Source organism: Ooceraea biroi, chromosome 4 (genome assembly GCF_003672135.1).
Source record: "Ooceraea biroi isolate clonal line C1 chromosome 4, Obir_v5.4, whole genome shotgun sequence".
Lineage (NCBI taxonomy): Eukaryota > Metazoa > Arthropoda > Insecta > Hymenoptera > Formicidae > Ooceraea > Ooceraea biroi.
This window is the reverse complement of record NC_039509.1, coordinates 10230826-10253219: the sequence shown is the minus strand read 5'-3', so window position 1 is coordinate 10253219 and position 22394 is coordinate 10230826. Positions and strand designations below refer to the sequence as shown.

General features: G+C 34.7%; 3 protein-coding genes across 11 annotated transcripts; 1 reads left to right on the top strand and 2 right to left on the bottom strand.

The window, feature by feature from the left end:
* Positions 1 to 25: 25 nt before the first annotated feature.
* Positions 26 to 6768, top strand: LOC105282654 (ras-related protein Rab-5C). Of its 7 annotated transcripts, XM_011344810.1 has the most exons (6): positions 26 to 864; positions 2985 to 3153; positions 3326 to 3477; positions 3567 to 3783; positions 4148 to 4272; positions 6543 to 6768. In XM_011344810.1, exons 2-5 carry the CDS (start codon positions 2991 to 2993, stop codon positions 4258 to 4260), a joined length of 645 nt encoding a protein of 214 aa, XP_011343112.1. In that variant the 5' UTR covers positions 26 to 864; positions 2985 to 2990; the 3' UTR covers positions 4261 to 4272; positions 6543 to 6768. The 7 variants fall into 7 exon arrangements, with proteins under 7 accessions (XP_011343112.1, XP_011343117.1, XP_011343111.1 ...); XM_011344815.1 differs by lacking the exon at positions 6543 to 6768 and having other exon boundaries at positions 26 to 235; positions 4148 to 6134; XM_011344809.1 differs by lacking the exon at positions 6543 to 6768 and having other exon boundaries at positions 26 to 868; positions 4148 to 6134.
* A 1987-nt stretch (positions 6769 to 8755) lies between these two features.
* Positions 8756 to 20897, bottom strand: LOC105282655 (sporulation-specific protein 15). Its single transcript, XM_026969134.1, has 42 exons — positions 20437 to 20897; positions 20115 to 20297; positions 19825 to 20021; positions 19721 to 19736; positions 19344 to 19423; positions 18957 to 19137; positions 18456 to 18665; positions 18137 to 18277; positions 17253 to 17300; positions 17139 to 17180; positions 16899 to 17021; positions 16606 to 16752; positions 16479 to 16529; positions 16239 to 16373; positions 16066 to 16161; positions 15764 to 15895; positions 15582 to 15689; positions 15399 to 15494; positions 15188 to 15325; positions 15074 to 15106; positions 14891 to 14974; positions 14714 to 14806; positions 14475 to 14633; positions 14315 to 14407; positions 13930 to 13986; positions 13738 to 13827; positions 13510 to 13656; positions 13329 to 13424; positions 12957 to 13019; positions 12792 to 12887; positions 12186 to 12269; positions 11893 to 12036; positions 11602 to 11649; positions 11353 to 11506; positions 11110 to 11255; positions 10935 to 11015; positions 10723 to 10860; positions 10452 to 10640; positions 10243 to 10389; positions 9836 to 10083; positions 9535 to 9727; positions 8756 to 9457 (listed from the first exon to the last, which is right to left on the bottom strand). Exons 1-42 carry the CDS (start codon positions 20638 to 20640, stop codon positions 9248 to 9250), a joined length of 5121 nt encoding a protein of 1706 aa, XP_026824935.1. The 5' UTR covers positions 20641 to 20897; the 3' UTR covers positions 8756 to 9247.
* Positions 20898 to 20983: 86 nt separating this feature from the next.
* On the bottom strand, positions 20984 to 22392 carry LOC105282657 (NAD(P)H-hydrate epimerase). Of its 3 annotated transcripts, none has more exons than XM_011344821.2 (2): positions 22301 to 22392; positions 20984 to 21990 (listed from the first exon to the last, which is right to left on the bottom strand). In XM_011344821.2, exon 2 carries the CDS (start codon positions 21988 to 21990, stop codon positions 21181 to 21183), a length of 810 nt encoding a protein of 269 aa, XP_011343123.1. In that variant the 5' UTR covers positions 22301 to 22392; the 3' UTR covers positions 20984 to 21180. The 3 variants fall into 3 exon arrangements, with proteins under 3 accessions (XP_011343123.1, XP_011343121.1, XP_019888330.1); XM_011344819.2 differs by lacking the exon at positions 22301 to 22392 and adding an exon at positions 22068 to 22294; XM_020032771.2 differs by lacking the exon at positions 22301 to 22392 and adding an exon at positions 22132 to 22294.
* Between the last annotated feature and the right edge of the window lie 2 nt (positions 22393 to 22394).

Here is a 22394-nt window from a genome sequence, read left to right as displayed (position 1 = left end):
TACTTGTTCGTAGTAGTCGGTACGTATACATTCGTGAATCGCGGAGAGGAAAACGGAGTCGGAGAGACTCCGGGAGAGCTGCTTAGAGCGTATCCGCTGAGATCGCGCATTTTAATTCCGCAACTCTGTTGAAATCGGCGGTTCGCATCGAGCGTTTGCCGTATCTCGCGACCTCGGGAACGCAGCAGAACGAACGGCGAAAAGTGACGCAGCACCGTATGCATCGCGCGTGTCGGTAATCTTTCCCTTTCTCCTACTGTCTCTGTCTCTCTCTCTCTTGCTATCTCTCTGTCTCTGTCTCTCCTGGTCCTAGCGGTGTGTCAAAGTTCCGAGTACTCGTATCGTCGACGTATGTCCCGTCGTTGGCGTTCGTCGATGTAGGTTACAAGAGGGAACCAGACGATCAGGTTAAACGGAACGGTGAAGTGCAACGCGAACGGGCGATACGCATCTCGCAGCGCGATATCGAGTGCGAGCGAGAACGGGAACGAGAGCGAGAGCGAGAGGATCAAAGTGCGAATAGTTCCGGATCGGATCGGATCGGTTCGGAGGAGAGGACCGAGAGAAGAGCGTGATTCTCCGTATCGTGTTCCGTTTCGTGCGTGATTCTGTGCGTGTCTCTCCTTCTCGCCGGGAGCTGTCACATAAATGTACGCGTTCTACGTAGATTGCGCGCTCTATGCTCGGTCAACGGGCCGATCTATCGGTGGCAAGTGCTGATCGTGCCTGACGCTCGCGGCAGTGAGAATCGACGTTAATTATCGTCGTGCGGTGGTACGCGTTGCGCCTGTCATCATCGACGTCGTCCGAAGAAGCAGCTAGCCAGCGCGGCGCACCTATCTAACGGCGAACCTCTCAACGCAGGCAGGTTAAGCATACTCCCGAGACTCATCATTTCCATCTTGGCAGGTGTCCGTCATCCTGAGAGTGCGCTCGCGCTGCACGCGCTAGCGAGCGAGCGAGCGAATGAATGAATGAATGAATGACTGAGCAAATTCACCTGAAATGAACAGTGGCTCTCGCGGAATTCACACCTTCGCGAGACGCAGACGGGAGATGACAGGAAGGTGTTTATATCCGCGTGTTACATCCGGACGAGGGATCAAGGGGCGAGGGACAGCGCATACATTCTCACCGACGCGTTTCCCTCGACAGAGCCCAGGGGTGCGCGCTCGAGTTTTCGAGGGGGGCGTCCGATATTTCGAATGTGCTGACGTTTCACGGGCGGTGACAAGCACTCAGGGCTGTAACAATGTGGCGCATCGTTCACTCCCTTTATTCGTCCGTCTCTTTCCGTCTCTCGCTCGCTCGCTCTTTCTTCCTCTCTCTCTCTGTTTCTCTTCCAGAATCTTTCCGCTATTTCGCATAGTCTATCTCTCTCTCCCTCTTATTTGCACACATACGATGCACAGCGCTTGCGCGACGTACACGCACACACACACACACGTACGCGTATATACACACTGTATAATCGCGACATGGCGTTTTCTGTCTTTCTTTTCTTCTTCCTCTACTACTTCTTGTTCGTGATACGATGCATCCTCGTAACGGTGTCTTATAATTTTTCGATTACATCTGACAAGCCGCTCGAGGATACGACTGACGTCGATGACGTATCTAATCTTTCCGCGAGTTTTTCCAGCCAACGCGGCGACGAGTTCGTAGTGCGCGCGCGAGCGGAGCTCCCTCGGCCCTTTTCACGGGCGCAGCCACGAATCTCGTGATTGTCGCAAAAAGTCGTGCTGTCGGGTGCATCGCTCTCCTCGTGACACGCTCGCTTCCGTATTCGCTCTCTTTCGCGCGAGCCTGTGCTCCCCCTCCCCTCTCTCCCGCCTTCCTCCCCTCGCTCCCACCCTCTCCGGGGCCGTGACGATTCGCTGCTATAAAGCAAAAGGGAAAAGTGATGCGGGAAGTCGCGTCGGGCAATGTTAGCGCGGGGACTAATTGGATAATGTAATTAACACAGCGCTGGATCTCTTAATGGGTTAGGGAAGAGCCTGCGCCCGTAGTCTCTCGAGTAGTTAGCTACCTTTGACTCGGTCCGCGACGCTCGTAAGTAATCGTCGGCTCCTGGCTCCGGTTAATCGCGCCAAGTTTCATTAACCCAATAACGAACCTTGGACTTGGACTAGGAGCCGTCCGGCTCCCGTGTGTGTGACTGTGTGTGTGTTACTTCGGCTTACTTCACGCCGAGATTTCTCTCTGGCCGTCCTCTCGGCCTGCCTCTCCTCCTGCTCCGGGTTGCTCGTGGCGCTTCCAGTACAGTACACGTTTTCACCCCGCAATCTTTGTTTTTTCGGGATAGTCTTATCTTATCACGTGTGCATTGGTATTTCGTGAAAATATCCGCTTCCAAAACGCTCTTTCTTTTTCTCTGTTTCTCTCCCTTGCACGCGCCTCGTATGATAATTATCGCAGCTTTGTTTTCTTGTTTTACGTCTCCTGTCCTACCGTCTAACTGGATTCGCTAGGTACGTAGACTACGCGATCCGGGATCGATCAATCGGCAAGTGCTTCTCCAGAGGTTGCTCATTTCACTGTCAAAACGTCGCGTGAATTCAAAGTGAACATTCGTTGAGACGGCTCCGAGCATCTTTTATTTAGTATTTGGAAGATTTTTGTGTGACGTTCGTCTTTTAAATAAAAAATTGAAACAAGTTTGTTTGGGAGAGGAATAATGTAATTACTGTTTTCATTAACTACGTCTTATCTATCACTACACAGTTATACTATAAATAGGCATTTATCTGTTGAATTATGTATCTGTATCTTTATCTGTTGAATGTAATGTGCAACGACAGTCGAAAAACTACAAAACGGTTTGCTGTAATGTGGGTTGTTGTAAAAATTTCCTTAAGATACACGTAAATGCCTGAGAACCATATGTTTTATTTATTCCTGATAATAAGTGTTGTAAATATTTTCTGTGCCTGCGTCATCGTTAGAGAGATACGTTAAAAATAATACGCTCGCTGTCTTTCTAGGTGATCATGGCGAATCGGGGTACAGCTCAAAGGCCAAATGGATCAACGCAAGGGAAAATTTGTCAGTTTAAACTAGTTTTACTCGGTGAATCGGCGGTTGGGAAATCAAGCCTCGTTTTGAGGTTTGTCAAAGGACAGTTCCACGAGTACCAGGAGAGTACGATCGGCGGTAAGAATGCTTATATATGGGTCGTCATGTTTTACATTTAGCAGGATATATAAATGTATATTTAATGATTTTCTAATTTATTCCTTGTTTCTTCTCTTGAATATTAAAACATCATATGTACTTTGAATTAACCTACTGCATACATTTATTTTTATGTTTCTTTACTTTTCAGCTGCATTTTTAACACAAACGGTTTGTTTGGACGACACAACTGTAAAATTTGAAATCTGGGATACTGCGGGGCAGGAGCGTTATCACAGCCTTGCACCAATGTATTACCGCGGTGCACAGGCAGCGATCGTTGTGTACGACATAACAAATCAGGTCTGTCCATCAGTGCGAATATCTAAAGGCGATTTTTTTATAACTGAAACTAATCAGTGGTAATGTACCATGTTTGCTTCTTTTATTAGGATACGTTCTCACGTGCCCAGACATGGGTAAAGGAATTGCAGCGCCAAGCCAGTCCAAGCATAGTAATAGCGTTAGCTGGAAATAAGGCAGATTTGGCAAATAAGAGAGTTGTCGAGTACGATGAAGCTCAAACATATGCGGATGAAAATGGCCTTCTTTTCATGGAGACATCTGCTAAGACGGCAATGAATGTCAACGACATATTCCTTGCAATTGGTGAGCCATCTTTTCTTCCCTGTCGATTCAACGAAAAATATTCAAACTGCAAAAGTAACGTTAATATTCTTGGAAATGTATATATTATTTTTGACAATTCAAATAATTAAATTTACCGTGTTTTGCGATTTGAATTGTGTGAAATTTGCACTTTATTTGATAATACACGCGCGATCAGAAATATTATTCCGTCTTGCATTACGCATTATCGCTAACCAGAGTACATGGTGACGGGTAACTCTATACTTGCGAAGATAGCACGTTACATTAAGTTACAAGAAAAATGTTTTTGGAAGGTATCTGCGCCGTCAAGCCGTAAATATAATTTTATTGTAGTAAAATAATCTCTTTTGTTTTTTTACAGCTAAAAAGCTTCCCAAGAATGAACAGTCAGGAAGTGCAAGTACGAGTGGTCAGGGCCGTCGATTAGTCGAGTCGGATGGGCAAAAAGCAGCAACCGGCAATTGCTGCAAGTGATTATCTAAATCCGTATGTGTCTCACAATATATTCGTATATCTATTTTTACATTATTTGGATATATACTGTCCTTAAAATTAATTGAATTAAGGAGGGACATTATTCTACTGATGAGGAGCCAGAAAATATTTGATATGCCTAATGAATATGTTCACGAATCAAATGTTCGGTGTAACGACATGTTCACATATTTTTATAGTACTAAAATATATAATGAAAACGGAAGTGTGCGAACAAAAGAGAAAGAAAGGAAACGAGATAAAAAGTATATCAATTTGATATTGTGTAGAATAGACGTTTGCACTTTCAAATGCTTTTAGCAGAATTTTTGTATTAGTATCGTAATTCCGAGTGTCTGAGAGCAATCGTGCAGTTTCACACACAGAACATGTTATATTTCTTGTTATGTTTAATATTTTTTATAGCGTGTGCATTCTCGATTTTTGCCTTCTTTATATTTATTCGAAACGCTAAATAGATGTTGGCAGGCTGCAAATAGATAAGGAGATAAAGTGCGAATTGAAAGTAAGAGCCAATAATTAATCATTTATGGACACTATTGACATAATCGGTTCTGCACGAGCAAAAAATGAAAAACGAGAGACGCATTATTAGTATGCAATAGCATCGAGAAATATCGTGCGCATTAGTGTGTGTATATATATACATATACACACACAAGACTAACAAATTTATAAGCTATAGGATATAAATGTAATCGTAATATTGCTGTATAATATTTAGCTGGCATTAACAATTTCTTATAAGAGATTCATTTCAAGAGATGGTTTCTTCAAAATATACGTGAAAAAAAGTTCTAAAGTTGGTTATATTTTCGTATTAATGATATTACTATTTCTTAGTGATGTTTTTCTGTTCAATAATATTTGGTCAGCACACGAACACTTAACATAATGGTAAAGCTAACATAATGATAAAGAGATAATTATTTAACCAAAAAATTTTTCACGATATTGTATTATTTTGTGGAATCGCTATGTTGAATAACGTTGTGTGGTACGATATCGCTATTAATCGCCCCTTTACTCCTTAACAAGCTTTTAGCATATTCTTTTAATATATTTCTATTAGATTTAAATAACACACTTATACATTATTGTGACAGCTTTACTAAAGTTATTATTTGCGCATAAAACTGTAATTTATACGATGTCAATGTCTAAAGACGTAATACTATTTTTCTACTAGTTTCCCCTGTTTTTATTGTACATTTCTTTGCGGTTGATAGTTGCATTATATTCAAAATTTCGAGAGGAAAGGAATTATTTACTAAGATACTAGATATGCCTTAATTAATAGGCGCATTTGTAGTACGCGTTTATGTAACACTATATATCCACGCAGATATTATATATTTATAAAAGTTTCCTTTCTCATCGGTGGACTCTAATTTCTGACTGACCAAGGTGCTATGAGAATACATGTGCATGATATGTCCATTATGCAAGCTTGTGGAAATGTTTCTTGTGATTTATAATAATGTTCTCATCATCTGTGCAATGATTTATATCATTGGATTGTATTTGAAGTATGTTACCTTGTAATAATGATAGGTAAAACTGTTTAAAATTGTTAAACAAAAAAGATTCTCAGGGTGTAATCTTTCTCTTCAATCTCTGATGTCATTGTATCTTAATTATATACTTATTAATCTTATTGATACCTATATCATCTCTCGCTACGAGATATACGATTTATCTAGACATGTTCTGTTAAAATCACACACAGGTAGGTTCTATTCCTGTATAGAAAAAGTTTTTAACATTTGCCAGGCAAATAAAATGTTTTACAGTAGCTATGTCTTGTGCATTGTAGATACTCAACAACTGTAATACAGTACATTATGGAATTATATGTTCTAACTCATTTTCCTTGTCATTTATGTACATGTAATGGAAAAAGAGAATCTTCTATCAATCTTTTTAAACTACATTCACATGTTACATCGTTGTACACTTTACGACTATTTTTCATTTATTCGTTAACGAGAACCGTTTTGTTCGTATTGGAAAAAATTAATTACTTTTTCAGAGTCTTAATTAATTTAGGTAAGTTAAACAAGTAAATCGTTAATCATATAAATGCGTCATGTCGACACAACACGTCACTGAACCTTGTATTATTAACGTAGGACATTTTGACATTTTATATATTGTTACGAAATTATAATAATCGAATCTCTGCATTTATCTTTATGTTTAGAGTAACATTATATTTGGAGTAATATTGCAGTGGACGTGCTATCTATTTCTGATTACAGATATGTACTATAATCTACAAAGATAAGTACACCGCGAGTGTGCTACGATGAATTTGAAAAGGAGACAATTGGGGAAAAAACACTATACAGAGTGGCAAGTGAACTGTGCAGGACATTTCCGAACATTTTGCTTGAGTGATTAACTAAGAGAACCTGCATCTCATTGTAATCGACGATATATCATCTATTTTGAGTATCAGATCTATTAAGAGGTGGTAAAAAAAAACAAACTCCCATTTGTAATTCTAGTAGTGTAATGGGTGGTGTTCGTTATAAATATATAAATATATATATAAATATAAATATATTATATATATATATTATAAATCATATAGGTAAATATGATTTATGTGTAATAAGTAATGATAATAAATAATAATATTAATAATAATATAATTAATAAGGAATAATAAGAATATATAATACCGTTAATATTACCATAAATATTGATAATAACAGTACATTTAAAAATATGCAACTAATTAATATTATGTCTAATGAATTTTTGGCACGCGAAAATCTTGTAAGATAGGAGAGGCTATTCCTGCTGCTATTACTATGTATTTTCTTTCTTAGTTTGTAACACACATATAGCATTTTCTGCTCTAAAATATATTGTATATTAATTTTATTGACAACTCATAATGAATTATAAATGATCGCAAAGTAAAAAAAATAAACTTGTGAATATTACAATGGCTCTTTAAATTTGCTTATTTATTCGAAACCAGAATTCTGTCTGCATATGCGTATGTGAATGTGTATACATACATGGTATTTATCCCTTTGTAAAATATCAATAAACTTAAGGATATTGGATTCTTTTGTTAATATTGCATGAATCACTCGATTGATTTGTGCGATATATCGAATCTCGATATACCTTTGTATTCAGTACGTTACCAGAGTACCATCTGTAATCACACTATAATTCCTTACTAGAATATAGTATGGAGATGAACAAGTCCGATAAAACGAATGCGATAATAGACGTAAAACTCAAGTTTCTATCAGAGTGCACCATTAATGATAAGACAATTGTGTCCAGGAAAATACGTTCTGATCCTGATTTGGAAAGCAATACGAATTACGATGATATATGTGGACCTTGGAAATTTGATACTGTACCGTTGCATCGTAGTCGATGCAGTTATTTATCTCCAAAATTGATAACGTCTGAAGACATAACGCGTATGAGAAAACAGCAAGACAAGAAATCAGTTTTGCTATTTCTCGGTGAATGTGTATACTTGATCTATTATAATCACCAATAATTTATTATACATACATGACAACATAAAGAAATCTTTATAAGCAAACTATCCATGTAATTTACTGTGTTTATACTACATTTTCAAAATTATTGTAAAACCTGCGTTGTTTTTAGAAAGAAAAATTTCACATGATAGATCATTCAAAGATGGAAACAAAGAGATACTTGTGAAACTCCTATGGCAAATTTTTAAGTTTTTCAGGTATAAATACATGAAATATCTTACTTTTATTTATTAGATGTATAATAGAACTTTATATTGTAGCGAAGATATCCTCAAGTTTTTGCGCATTTATTAGTTTATAAAACAGTAATAGTTTGTAGATAATTTGGATAATGTCGTATTTCGTATTCTAGAGAGAAGTTATTTACTGATCAACAAATCTCCATAGTTATAGAATTGATGCTTTCAACGCACAATTTTTATCTCGCAAACTATTGGAATACAATTGAAGAAACGTACAAATACTTTTTTGATCGTGTTCTTCTCTATACTGTTATGGTGATTATTGTAGTTACTTTAATCACACGTATCATATTATACATTGAATTGCATGACTCTTGCAGTCAGTAAGTCTTTTTTTCCTTTTTTATTCTTCATTCTTTCTTTTTTATAGGACCCACCAAAATGTATGGAAATATTTACACCTAACCAAGCTGAAATAATACTTGAATTCTTTCGTGAAATATATCTGGAAAATATCGTGTTATTGCATCTCGTTTACATGACTCATTATTGTATTGCTTTAAAATTTGGTGATGCTGATGGATCATAGGTCTAGATCTTGAGAAGGAATATCTATTTATTTAAAAAAAGATATATTTGACAATATATATATGTAGAAAATTATACACGGCACACATAAATATTAATTTATACTAATAAATCGTATTATATATATATATAAATTTCTACGTTCAATAATAGTCGATATAAAACTTCTTTTTCGCATTACTACAACCAACAATCAAGTGGCACAAGAGCATATTTGCGCAATAATTGTAACAGTTGGTATTTATCATTGTCTAGCATGTAACATTTTCGTACGGCAAAATTAGTAATTAAGTTAATTTTGAAAGCTAGATCTCAGTTTAGTGTCTACATGATAATTATATGTAAATAAGATGAGTGCTGCGTATGCTAGCCGATTTGAGGTAGTGTTTTTGTGTCCGCACCGAAAAGCCGCGAATAATCACTTGCAGCCGCTGCCCGTTACATAAGAAAGTCACAGCAGGTTGCAAGTAAGTGGATGAAGCAATATAAAGAGATGAAAAATGTCGGCAACATTGCGACGGATTCAGAAATTATTAATAATAATTTCTCTCCATAATTTTGAAAAAGATATTTTATATTCTAGGAAAAACAGTACACGCTCTTGTGCCACTAATTGCACTTCTTTAGTCTTCATCAGGATACGTTTCTTGTTCTTCTTCATTTACTTGTGGAAGAAGATTGATAACCATAATCGCGACTCTCTTCCAACGAAATGTCGGATTCCGTCTCGTTACTGAAATTTTCATTCCACCACTGATTACTCTTTCGCACCTCATTTATTACATGCTCCATCTTAGGAAACCACCATGAGTCACCACACGTTGATACACGTCGCTGGCCAGTCTTGATTGGTTGCATGAAACATTTCTAAACACACGAGTAATATTCAATAATATATCTTATACTCTTTTTTTCTTTATCTAATAATATAATAAAATAAATACCTTATATAAATCTGTATAATTGGAACTTGGAATTGGACTTGCGTCTGCATTTTGGCGCACTGTATCTGATGGCGAAATATAACCGTTTACATGCTTTCTAATAGTTTTACTAGTCAATTGCCTATGCGTTCTTTTCGGTTTCTGCGCCAATAGATTAATTCGTTTCAGCTTTTTCATTTTAATTAATAGAGTCCTAAAAATAATGTTTCTTCAAGTAGATACATCATACGTGGATACGAGTGTACTTTCATCGTAATTAAATAAGAAGAGGATATTGAAGTTTATTAAAAATGATACTTGCTTTTTCTCAAATATAAGTTGCATTAAAAGCTGCTGCTTATTTTCCAGAGTTTTTGCTAAGGTTTCACTGTATTTCTTTTGCTGTTCCAGACAGTCACGTACACACGAAAGTATGTATTGAGATTCCTTACAAAGTTCCGACCTACTTACAGCTGCTTCAGTCAGGTCGGCTGACATGCATGTTAAAGATTGCTCTTTTAAATGGCATTCTCTTCTCAACTCGTGCAAGGATTTGCGCATACTCTGTAACTAATGTATATGATCACTATTAAGTAATTATGAACATGAATCATAATTAGATTGTAAAAGTTTTTGTCCACTGATTATGCGTATTGTAAATGATTATAAGAAAGTAACTAAATTATTATTTTTTATTTTTTAAATTCAAGTCAGAAAAGATTAACGCACCTCAGTTGCGTATGTGGAATTATCTTGTTCAAGCGAAAATTTTTGTTGACCGAGATGGTAATTGTCGTTTATATAGTCTTGCAGCTGCTGAATTAAGTCGCGGTTTATGTTTTCTGCCTTCGTTACTTCCTCCTTTTCTTTTTCCAGCTAGAAGAATAATATTGTTATTTTATATTTATCTACTAAATATACATAACATGTACACATACATCCTGACGTATAGTATTCAAGTGATCAGCGTAACTCTTGCATGTATCTTGCGTTTGACACAACTCAACATCCTTCAATGTAAGTTTTCTTTTGGTTTCCTCTAATTCTTCATTTAGTTTATCCACCAAATTGCGAAGATTTGCTGCTTCATTTTCTATTTCTCCAATCTTAGAACAGTAATCTTTTTCCTAAACAAAATAGGTATAATCTTGGAATTAATGTATATTTTTAATATGACAAAAGTGAATATCTGTGATAATGATGTATCACCATAACCGTTAATGACTCTTTAGACTCAGCTTCTTGTTTTGTTGCTGACATTAATTGTTCTTGGACTTTATCAAAATTTTCAATCATTCGCTGATGATTATTTTCTGTCTCACGCAATTTTAAGCGCGTCTCTTTGAGCTAAATAAATTTCAAAGGTACATAAATTTATCACATTTTTACACATATAAGATATTATATTATTTATACACTACCATTTTCTTCAGCTTCAAGATATCATCTTTAGTTTGAATTTCAATAACGTCACTCTGTTTTTTTAATATAGCATTCTCATTCTAGAAAATTATAATTAACAGATCAACAAATACACATCGCTTATTTTATTTAATTAAACGAAAAATTTTGTTTTTTTATTTATTTTGGACATACCTTAAGCAATTCGTAATCGGCTTGCAATTTCACCATATTATCTGATTTCTCTTGTAATAGAGTTTTTAAAGAGTATACTCGATCACACAGAATAACCAGCATCTCGTACTCCGATGCATTTAATTCAGATAAAATTACTTCTTTGTCTAAATGAATGAAATAAACGAAATATTAATGTGTAATTTATATATATTTATTTATAAATTTTCACGACTGTTTAAATCTTTTGTCATGATAAATTACCTGAATATTTTTCCATATATGACGTTTCACATTTCATGTCATCTGAAGAATACTCCAAATCTTGAGTATCACAGTTTTTGTCAAAATATATTGTACACGATTTGCTCATATATTTACCATCGGAGAGATTCTTCGTCTCCATAAAACTGTTCATCTGTAATAAAACATATTTTAAATTTTCACAGAAATTTCATATTAACTTTTATAGAATAAAAACAGACTTGGAATAAAATTTTTCTAACAACGTACTTTCCATTTCAATTCTCGAAGATCTTTCACGTGATCATAAATCTGTTCCTGAAAGATTCAAATTATTCCCATTATTACACAATTACTTTCAATTAATCTCAGTGTTAATAAATATATACACATATGCAGTGCGTATATATCATAAAATTAGTCTACTGTTATCGACTAAAAAATTAACGCTTATGTATCATGCACACTTCTTTATTAGAAATATACAGGATCTTCCATTACTTCAATATTTCATTATTAATATAAAAATTGCAAATATCTATATCTCCGAGACAGACATACCTGTATTGTACTTAAAACTGAGTAATATATTGTATGTATTGTAGTAGCGATCAACTTCTTGTCATACTCCAGACAATGAATCCTTTTATGTAGAGTGTCAATGGCATCTCGTTGCAAATCCAATAGCAAATCTTGATTAGTCACCTTCGCGTACAAGAATTCAGTTTAATACTTGGTAAATGCATACGTTATTTAATTGTACAAAATATTTTTAGCTTTTATATGCAGTGAAGAAACTTTTGATTTAAAATAATAAATAATGATGATTAATTTTAGTGACAATTTCTACTTACTTCCGTGAAACATTCATTGTATTGATCTTGCGTCTCGTCAATGCACATTGCTAGTTGACGAATAGTTTCATCTTTCTTGCAAAGCTGTAAAGATACTTACAATGCACTTGTCATAGATTCACTTTTGGATCGAAAGCCGAGGCGCACTCGCATACGATGTGGCTCATGTTATTATTATGTTAATTGCATAGCGTGGCATAACTTGATCATTCAGGCCATTTGTTAATTCAAACAGCACGTTTGCATATGTCGCAATCTTTTCTCGCTTTGAGCAGAACATTCGTCCGTGAGCATTGTTAGAAAAACTTAAAACACTTTGATTGCATCAACGTACGTCATGCACGACAGTCACATTCATTGCACTTGCAATGTTGTATCAGTAAACGTAGTAACATCAAAAAGACGAAGAGACATAACAGTTCACATTTTAAAAGAATCATGTTTTTAATAATCATTGATCGGCACTATTTACAGTAGTAGATACATGTTGCCGCGAAAGCTAACTAGCAAATCAGTCTACTCATAACTTTTCACAATTCACAATTAAACATCATGCACATTTCTATGGCCGAAGGCTGAAGACATCGCAGGCCTCAGCTCACTCACGTCGCTCATTGCCTTATGACCCATCTGATCCAAATTTCTCTTAGCTTCAACAACGGCGTTTTGCAGATGGCCAATAGTCTGTATTTGGAGCTCGTTCTGCAAAATATAATTGTAGAGTAAATCTTGCCACTGCTAAACTTCGCTAATGGCGAACAAAACGCGTACCTGTTTCGTCAATTCGTTTTTATCCCTCTCGTATTGCGCAATGACGAGATTTTGTTTGTCGATCTGTAAAAAGGTTCATTTTACGTACCGATATATTTTGTAAATACATACCTCAAAACTTCATTCTTGACAAAATTATTTCATGCTTGCGTTTAATTAATTCACATGCTTGTTAGTAGACAATATCCACAAGGCATATTGCATAAATAGAGCGTCAATAATTATGATGCGTGACAAAAATTTATAAATATCGATTAAAAGCGTACAAAGTTGTACGACAATTTTGATTGAAGAAACTTGTTACGTGGAGCATTCTTACTTATTTTCTCTTTTCGCTTAAAATATTGTAATATTATTGATTCTTAAATTTACCTTTTCTTGCAATTTTTGATGCAAATCTTTTACTTCTGCTTGGCTCATTGTTAAGGAATCGCGTTGTATACGTATAACTTCTTCCATGTTTTCTAACTGAACAAGTAATTTTGGTCATAAAATTTTCAATTATTCGTTTCTTTAGATATAACTTTGCCACATATTAATAGATATAACTTACAAGTTTCTCTTTGGAATATACAGCACTTTTAAGCTTGCTCAATTCATGAGAGCACATGTCCAATTTCTCTCTGCATTTTCCCAATGATTCCGTCAGCGTCATGACAGATTTTGCAGAAACGGAGGAGAGAGATGATTCCTCACGTATCTAAACAGATTTTTGCTATAGTTGTTTTCAGAATTAATACAGAATTTTGTTATTCATTGTAATAATGAAGAAGATACCAACCAATTTTTTAAGATCACTTTCGAATTCCTGAACTGCCAGTTTTGCAGATTGCATTGTATCTTGCACAATTTTGAATAAATGAGATATATTCTAAAGTAAGAAAGATATAAAATAATATAATAAATTTCATAAAGAAATATAATATATATCTATGACATTATTATAAATTTACTGGTAAACAATTCCACTTACCTCATGCTTGGATGGATAGTCGCAACGTAAGAGTGCTTCTGTGTTGTATTCCATGTGCTTTGTAATAAAAACAAACGAATCACATTATAGCAAACATATAAAGAGAAAATATTGGGTTGTAACAAAAGTCTATAGTGTTAATTTTTTTTAACGAAAAAAAAAGATAAAGTCTGGAAAGATGGAATCAAGAAGCTACCACAAAGATGGTAAATGTTAGTGGAACAAGACGGCGCATATGTAGTTGAATAAATATTTATGCATATTTATAATATTTATAATATTAATAATTTTGTCTTGGAATTTCACTAAAATAACGCTGAGAATTTTTGTTACGATCCAATACATAGTACACACTTGTATAACCCACAAAACCTATATTACTTACAAAAGCATTTGAGATTTCCGCCGATTTTTTCATATTTGCTACGTTATTTAAATTTTTTCTGAGATCATTCTCTACCTCTCTTTGCGTTTTGATCTAGAAACCAGTATTGCGACGTTAAGATCTGCACTGTTAATGTTGGATAAAAATCTCTAATGCTTACAATATTTTCCAACTCTGTTATCTTCTTCTTCAATTCCATACTGTCTCGACTGTGACTCTGTCTGTAACAATCTGCCTTTTTTCGTGCAGCCATCAGTTCTCTCTCCGTAGATTGGATGCTGTTCTTCAAGAAATTATTTGCTTCCTGTTTACATTTCACCTGTCACAGAGCAATGTTGTACAACTCAAGATTAAGAATAAAACTTCCTGTCTAAAGCACTAAGTAACCATTACAATTACCTCATGTTGCAACATTCTAATCTGATCTTCCAAATCGATTACACGATTTTTCCATTTATTCAGTTTTTCGTCATGTTTCATCTGACATGTTTGCTACGAATACGTGTAAATTTATTATTTGACAATATCAAACGTATATACCGTAAAATAAATTCAGAAATTTATAGATTTATATACCTGGATCATATTAAGTTTTAAATCATTGTATTCTTTTTTTAATTTATGCAACTCTTCCTTCATTTTTATTATATCATTTACTTCCTGCAAGGTACGATATATATTATCAGATTTCTACGTTACGAGTTAAGAAATGAGGAATATACATTTATGTGCAATAAATATATTTCTTTTAATGATTACCTGATTATCAAAGGTACAATATATAGACTGCTCCTGTAAACGAAAATATATTCATTATAATTTTACAATATTCTACATCACTCTAGTGCATAAAAGTTATAAACACACGAGAACCTCTTCTTGCTTCGTAGAAAGTAAAGTTTCTAATACATCTTGCATCTTTGTATGTGTACAGTCAACTTCTTCCTCAAGTTTGGTCAAACTGTTCTCTCTCTGGCAAAATGTTGTTTTCGCAATTTCGTTGTTAACAAGCTGCACAAATGATTAATGACAAATAATTTCTTCTATCTTAATTGCATAAATCTAACATTCCTGAGATGCTCACCACTTCACCAGTTCGTTTTTGCAAATCTTTCAATGAACAATCTACAGTACATATTTGGCCTTTTAATTCTTTTAGTATCGATGTCACACAATTACCCTGAAAGATAATAATAATAATAATAATATCTATATAATGCATATATTTCTACTGAAAAAAATATTGAACTTTTCTAATCTCTTTTACCTGAGTTTGGAATAATTGCAAATTAGTCAATATTTGTTCAATTTCCTCCATTATCACTGCTAATAGATCATTAGCAATGCATCCTTCTGTGTTTCCAGATTTGTATTCCTAAAATTTATTTCAAATATATTTCATGTACGATGAAAAACGTTTAAAATTGCCGTTCAACAAATATTTCAAACCTGTGTATTCTCCTGTAGGCCGTTAATGCAATGAGAAAATTCTGACTGGGCCTGATTAATCTCATTTTTTATGTCCTTCAATTTAAGTTTGCCATTTATTATTCTCTCACTGTGCCTCAGCCTCTCTTCTTCCTAGTAATGTGAATTTGTTATCGTTAACGACAAAGCTCACGCGTAAATGATTGATTTAGTATTCCTCACGTGTGTTTTGATATATTTATTTTTATATATATATATATATATATATATATATATATGTACACGTATCACACACATTACACGATATATGTATACTTAATTACTTGTAATTCTAGTCTATTGATCGCCTCTACTAGCCCCTCTCGCGTTCTCACTAAGTGACTTTGTACTGCAGTGACCACCTCGCTTAGTTCCTCATACTGAAAATGCATTGAGGGCGATTGTTAATTATGTTATAAACGTTTATACCGTTTCATTTACTTCGCTACAATCATACATTTTGATGTCGCGAATTAAATGATGAGAGAACGGTGCTTATCTCCTCGCGAATATCCTCCGTTGCTGCTTGGACTTCCACGGTGCATATCCTGTATTCCTCCATCAATTTAAATTGTCGTCTGTTTATATATGACTACAAGATAAAAAATGCAATTAATTTAATTAATTGTACACTACAACGCATCCAAAAGGCAATGAAAAATAAATAGAGAGAAATACAGGAAACACACGATGTTACCTTGATGTTCTTCGATTCGCCGCATGTACAATGATTTTGTTCTTTCTTCATCTAGAAAGAAAAACGAAGACACTGTTAAAGTACATTTAAGTTAACAAGTGGGATAAATTTCGTTGGGCTTACATACCATACAGTCGAAAAGCGTAATTTCCTTCTCTCTTTCCGAGTACATTTTCGTAATAATCTCGATGCAGTTGACTAGTTTGTCCGACATAGCACTTGCACACATTTTGTTTTCTTTTGTACAATTGTTGGATATAATACAAGCATTCGTCTGAAAAACATCTTCTTTTGGGAAAAATTATGGACTAATATGAACTCTAGGCTAATAGATTGATACAAAATGATCGATAATGACTTAACGAATAAAAAGCAATATTTCTTGATACATATTTTTTTCGAAATATTTTGCCTGTTTACCTCATTATCTTTTACAGCCAATTTTTCTACAAATTTTCCTAGTTCGAACTTTAAGTCGGACAAGATGTCACATTCTTTTTGTACATGTACCTTTGTACTGTTCAGGAAAGTTATAAATTCATCCTAAAAATGAGGTTATCAAGATTATATAAATTATTAGAACATACATGTTGCGCATAAAGACCTTCTTTCTTAAATTTAACATTTTAAGTACAATTTAGTATCATGGTGGAAACAAACCTTTTTAGGAGGCGAAGTATCTATCGAAGGTAGAGAACACCTCTAAAGAGAAAATATATCATCAGTTTAATATTCTGTTTAATATATGCAACATTTATATTCGATTTAACTGACCTCTGGAAAATTACTCGTATCAATGCAGACCTTTCGAGATGGCATGTCCTGAAATCGTGTAACAATTAAATATAACTACATGTTGAAATATGATTTTTACACACACACACACACGTATGTAAAACTAATCAAGTGTATATTTATTATAAATATAATAACATAAAATGAATTGTTTAAAATTTATGTTAATATCATAGATGAGGCAATCATGTTGACATGTGATTTTCTGCTCTTCGCAGATGATATTATAAACAAATTTCCTATATTATCTTTAATGTAATTACAAATGCAAATGAATGTTTCTCAAAAAAACGCGAATTTTCGTAAAACTAAGTTCTTAAATCGCAGTGCGTAAACTAGCATGATTGAACTGTCTCGTTGCAGATTTACATTTAAGTAAATCCGATGCGGTTTACTTCAGTATCGTGTTATTTTTATCTTGAGAATGTGATACAATCGAATAAGCATTGGTATCTTGCAGATTGCTATCTTTACATGGAGGTGACAACTTTCTAGCAGTCTGTAGTATTTTCTTATCAATGCTGCTCTTTAAAGATCTACATCTATCGGCTTGAATATCCACGTGACGTCGAGGTTGATTATGCAAGCTAAGCGATCTGTTTTGCAACTTTCTGCTGATCGTCGTTACATCTTGCGACGACTTCTCATAATCTAAGTCATGCGGGAATGAGATATTTTTCCGCCGTGTGGATACACGTAGGTGATTTGATGCTGGGAATTCGAAGGACTTGTCGAGAGATTCCATTTTCGTGACACGATCATGAGGATTATACATGCGAGGGCAAAGGGTGGGAAGGGTCTTCTACAAATGCGGGGAAATAATAAGTTTACATTTAAGTTTAATGTAGAGATTCGTTTTATACCTCTAAGGTTGCTTGTTTCAATCCTTTGCGCATTTCTTTTATCAGATCATCCTTCAGGAGATTTCCTATGTTCGCATGATAATTTTGTTTTTCTAACGTAGCAATCTCCGCCGTCAGTGTATCCCGCGTGTCCACAGTTTCCTGAAACCAATAAGAATAACTATTACACAAATTAAATATAATTGCATAAAACTTTTTAATATATAGTTAAATATTAAATGACGAATATCGTAAACGGAGATCAATGTAAATTGATGTATGAATAAAATATATATATTAATAATGTAAATTATAAAATAATATTTAAACATAAATCAACTTTTTCGAGGCAGGCCACTTTATCTTCCAATTCTTGTATTCTCTTGCATTTCTCTTCCAGTTGTATTCGCAGATTGTTCGTATCAATATTGTTTTCATAAGTATGCACCATAAGCTTGGACTCGATATCCTGAAGCTGTCGACGTAAGCTTTGGTTTTCCGTATCTTTTGCATCTAATACACTTTCCAGAATGTCAGGTATTAAGATAATCTGAACAGCAACATAAATTTTAAAAGAATCTCTCGATCTCAACATTGAGAAACGTCAGCTACATTTTTGTCATACTTATAAAAGAGGTACTTTAAAATACATTATGTGAAAAGAATGATTATTATTATGATATAACAAAATGAGGTTTTTTTCATTTTCTTTGCTTCTGTACGATATAATTTACAACATGATTGCCTCCAAATTATTTTATAAAAAAACAATTAATACCTAAGATATAAAAATTCATCAAAGTGAACTGTTGCTTGATACAATTAAGAAAAATACACTTACATTGCAATCTTGATCTGTGACTGTCAACGGATGACTAATGACTTGATTTGTTTGTTTAGCATGTTCTTTAAGCTTCTCGCAAAAGCACTGGAGTCTAGAAACATACTTTTTTATAGTCTCATCCTTGATTAATAGCTCTGTTGTGAGATCAGCTATCTTCCCTTCCAGTTCCAAGTGCGATCTGGAAAACGTTTTCATACTTCCATTTAAAATTCTATATTATATATAAAACTTAAAAATTTGTATAAAAATGATAAGTAATATTTCTTACTTTATATTACACAGAATCAAATAAAAAATTAGTATCACCATTATGTGATAAACTATGAGATAAACGTCAATTAAATTTCGAACTAACGAGATAATAAGGTCTCATATATCTCTTACCTTGTCAATCGTTTCTCATTTTCCTGAAGTTGCCCCACTTGAAGATTTAAGGACTTTATATATTCAGTCTCGACCTGTTCCTAATTTAAAGACACGTTAATTTATCACGAAATTATCCTCTATCTAGAATAATACTTAATAACATAGTACTCCATTATAAATAAAACTGATAATTTATTCAATATGTAAATATGCACATAATCAATTTTGAAGGGTGTAGGGAGCTCAGAAAAAGCTTCTAGTTTGCATTCCGAACGCTCGATGGAAACGTTATGTCACATATTTTTGCTCAACATGTAATCCGATTTTTTAAGTTTACTGTGTTCTATATCTAAGACAAGCCTGAGCTTCTTAGTTGTGTTTACACACATATTTACCTGACCACACACGCAGCTGTAATAAAAGAAATTATATTGTTACTTTCTTTAGAAGAAAATGTTTATATGACTATGAATATTGACAGTTAAACGAGCAGACTTACTCCACTGAAATTGGAATATCCTCCGGCTGAATTTCAAAAAACGTGATACCTTCCAGACTCCAAATATTCTGCCTACGAGCGCGTCGTATTACCTCTAATAACCCTCTAATGTCACTTTGCAGATATTCTATTTTCTGTTGCAGATATTCCTCATCCTTTTCCAACTGACTGACGCGATTCGAAAGAGTGTTCAGAGTCTGTCAGAGACACACAATCATACACGGCTCATATTTCAATCATACTGTTGCCAAGAAAACATTTCAATCGATTCGATAAATGATCCATCTTACCTTTTCAGAATGATTCGATATTGCTAGATTGTCCACGACCATCTGCGACGATTGTTTCAACTTTTCCTCCAACAACTTGACTCTACTACACGCAGTCTGCTCCAAGTCTTCCACCGTGTGTACCAGCATTGCATTTTGCTCCCCTAAATCCTTAATCCAATCACTCATTATCTGCAGCTTCATCTGTAAAATGTAATCTGTTGATCGAGCGTATCGAGCATGCGAATTAACATTCTTAAGGTATTATTTTGAGAATTTTAAATAGCACAAAAAATAGTAAGAAAGCTGCATGAAATCTTTCACGATAATAAACATTGCTTACGGAAACTCGGTCAGACTCGCCAGCGGATTCCCGGTCGATTTTCTCGATGCGACTCTCGTACAATTTGCGAAAGTCATCGAGGATGCGTAGACCTCCGGTTTCGCCACACGGTTCGCCAGCGTTCTCATCAGCCGCTTGACAGTTTTGGTCTCGTTTAACCAACATCGATACATCATCAGCGGAACTGGCAGCAACCGATTGCATCGCTCCACGAATGCAGTGAAATAGTTATACGGATGTATGTATGTGTTAACGGATTAAGAGCTTCCCTACACCCGCGCGCAGCGACGAAAACCTTTTTTTTAGGTAAATATCAACACACTATTTCGCCATTTTAGCGATTAGAACGTCACTGCGAGCGAAACCATAAACGAAATAAATCACAGTCGAGCAATCTAGTAGAATTACAGTTCTAGTTTTATCAAATGGAGTCTAGTAAAATTTTCCTGAGCCATAAATGTTACTATATATTAAATGTGAATTCTGTGTCTCCACAAAATTGTAATTTATTTTACATAAATAAAGCTATTAAATAATAAAAAATATGTATAATTCCTATAAGATTGTATTGCTTAAGAAATACATTGTAACGCATCAATATAGTACAGTCTTAGTACGCAAAGTCAAAGATACAAAAAATATATTATTTTAAAATGTTTTTTTTAAATTACAAAATAAGTATACACTTATTTAGACACAATTCTTAATTGCATTTTACAATTATTGTATTACATTTCACATTTATCACTTCAATTGGATAATAAGATCCGTATCGGCATATTTTGGCAAATTTAGATGATACTGCAATTCTAGCTTCTTGGGCACAAAGCGTCCACCCAGATAATGAAACCTTCCCTCAAATTTGGATGCACACATCTTCGGCGCTGTTAAGGATATTAACATTTGTGGCTTTATTCCACCTTCTTCTGGTGGACCATTTTCGACATCCCAGCCTGAAGGTATGTCGATGCTGCAGATGGGAACAGTTGTAGTTTTTAACATGTCGACGATGCGGGTGAATGATTCTCTCACTGGTGGCTTGAAACTGAATCCAAAGAGTGCGTCTATCACGATTGTATAACTGCGCAAAACTGTGTCATCTGTTGCTTGCTCTATACATTTGTTCTCCAATACAGGGATCTTATTTTCGATGCACTGATGCAGCAGTCTTTCGTACAGCACGTTATTTGGCCTTCTCGGATAATAAATCTCTGGCGAATAGCCAAAGTGTTTCAAATGCCTTGCACAAACCAGACCGTCACCGCCGTTGTTACCTGGTCCGCAGCATACCAATATCTTGCTCGAGTCCTCCAACAACGGGTAAGCCTTCGCAATCGCGACGGCACAACTTTGCCCAGCCAATTCCATCAATTGGTCAACGCTGAATCGATATTTTTCAAATAGATCTTTATCGACGTTGATAGCCTCCGACTGATTTAAGTATTTCACCATCTTACTGAACTTTCTTCTCGCAAGCAGAATGTATGATTTGTTGTTCGGAAAAACTCTTCGTTCACTTTGCGATCTCAAAATGCTCGATACAGATCGTAGCATCTATCAAGGAATAAATTCTATTTAGTATAACAAAATTATTGCTTAATTTAACAATGTATATGTACATGTTTTTTTACATGTAATTTGAACGTTTTCCTCGTGTCAATAATCCAATAAAACGTAACATGTCAAGTCACTGACCGGATGAAAACATCTTTCGTTAGTAGCGCTAGTGAGAAATGTGCTGGGAATTTTTACTGACTGCTTCAACGTGAAGTTGCTCGTAAGTTATATCACGCATTGCATTATATTTGATAAATTAAAGAAAAAAACAAATAAAATATCAATTTATCAGTCGCAATGATCATACTCAATAATTTCTACGCGTGGTCTTTGTGAAACAGGACTTTACATTACATCGCCATGCCCACGTAAAGTGTATATCTAGTGACTTTATGCCCACG

Coding starts and splice junctions, on each gene's coding strand:
- LOC105282654 (XM_011344810.1), top strand. CDS start 2,991: ATGGCGAATCGGGGTACAGCTCAAAGGCCAAATGGATCAACGCAAGGG. Junction 3,478..3,566: donor TGTACGACATAACAAATCAG/GTCTGTCCATCA, acceptor TTCTTTTATTAG/GATACGTTCTCACGTGCCCA. Junction 3,784..4,147: donor CGACATATTCCTTGCAATTG/GTGAGCCATCTT, acceptor GTTTTTTTACAG/CTAAAAAGCTTCCCAAGAAT.
- LOC105282655 (XM_026969134.1), bottom strand. CDS start 20,640: ATGCAATCGGTTGCTGCCAGTTCCGCTGATGATGTATCGATGTTGGTT. Junction 17,181..17,252: donor ATACGAGTAATTTTCCAGAG/GTCAGTTAAATC, acceptor TTTTCTCTTTAG/AGGTGTTCTCTACCTTCGAT. Junction 16,753..16,898: donor TGGCTGTAAAAGATAATGAG/GTAAACAGGCAA, acceptor GATGTTTTTCAG/ACGAATGCTTGTATTATATC.
- LOC105282657 (XM_011344821.2), bottom strand. CDS start 21,990: ATGCTACGATCTGTATCGAGCATTTTGAGATCGCAAAGTGAACGAAGA.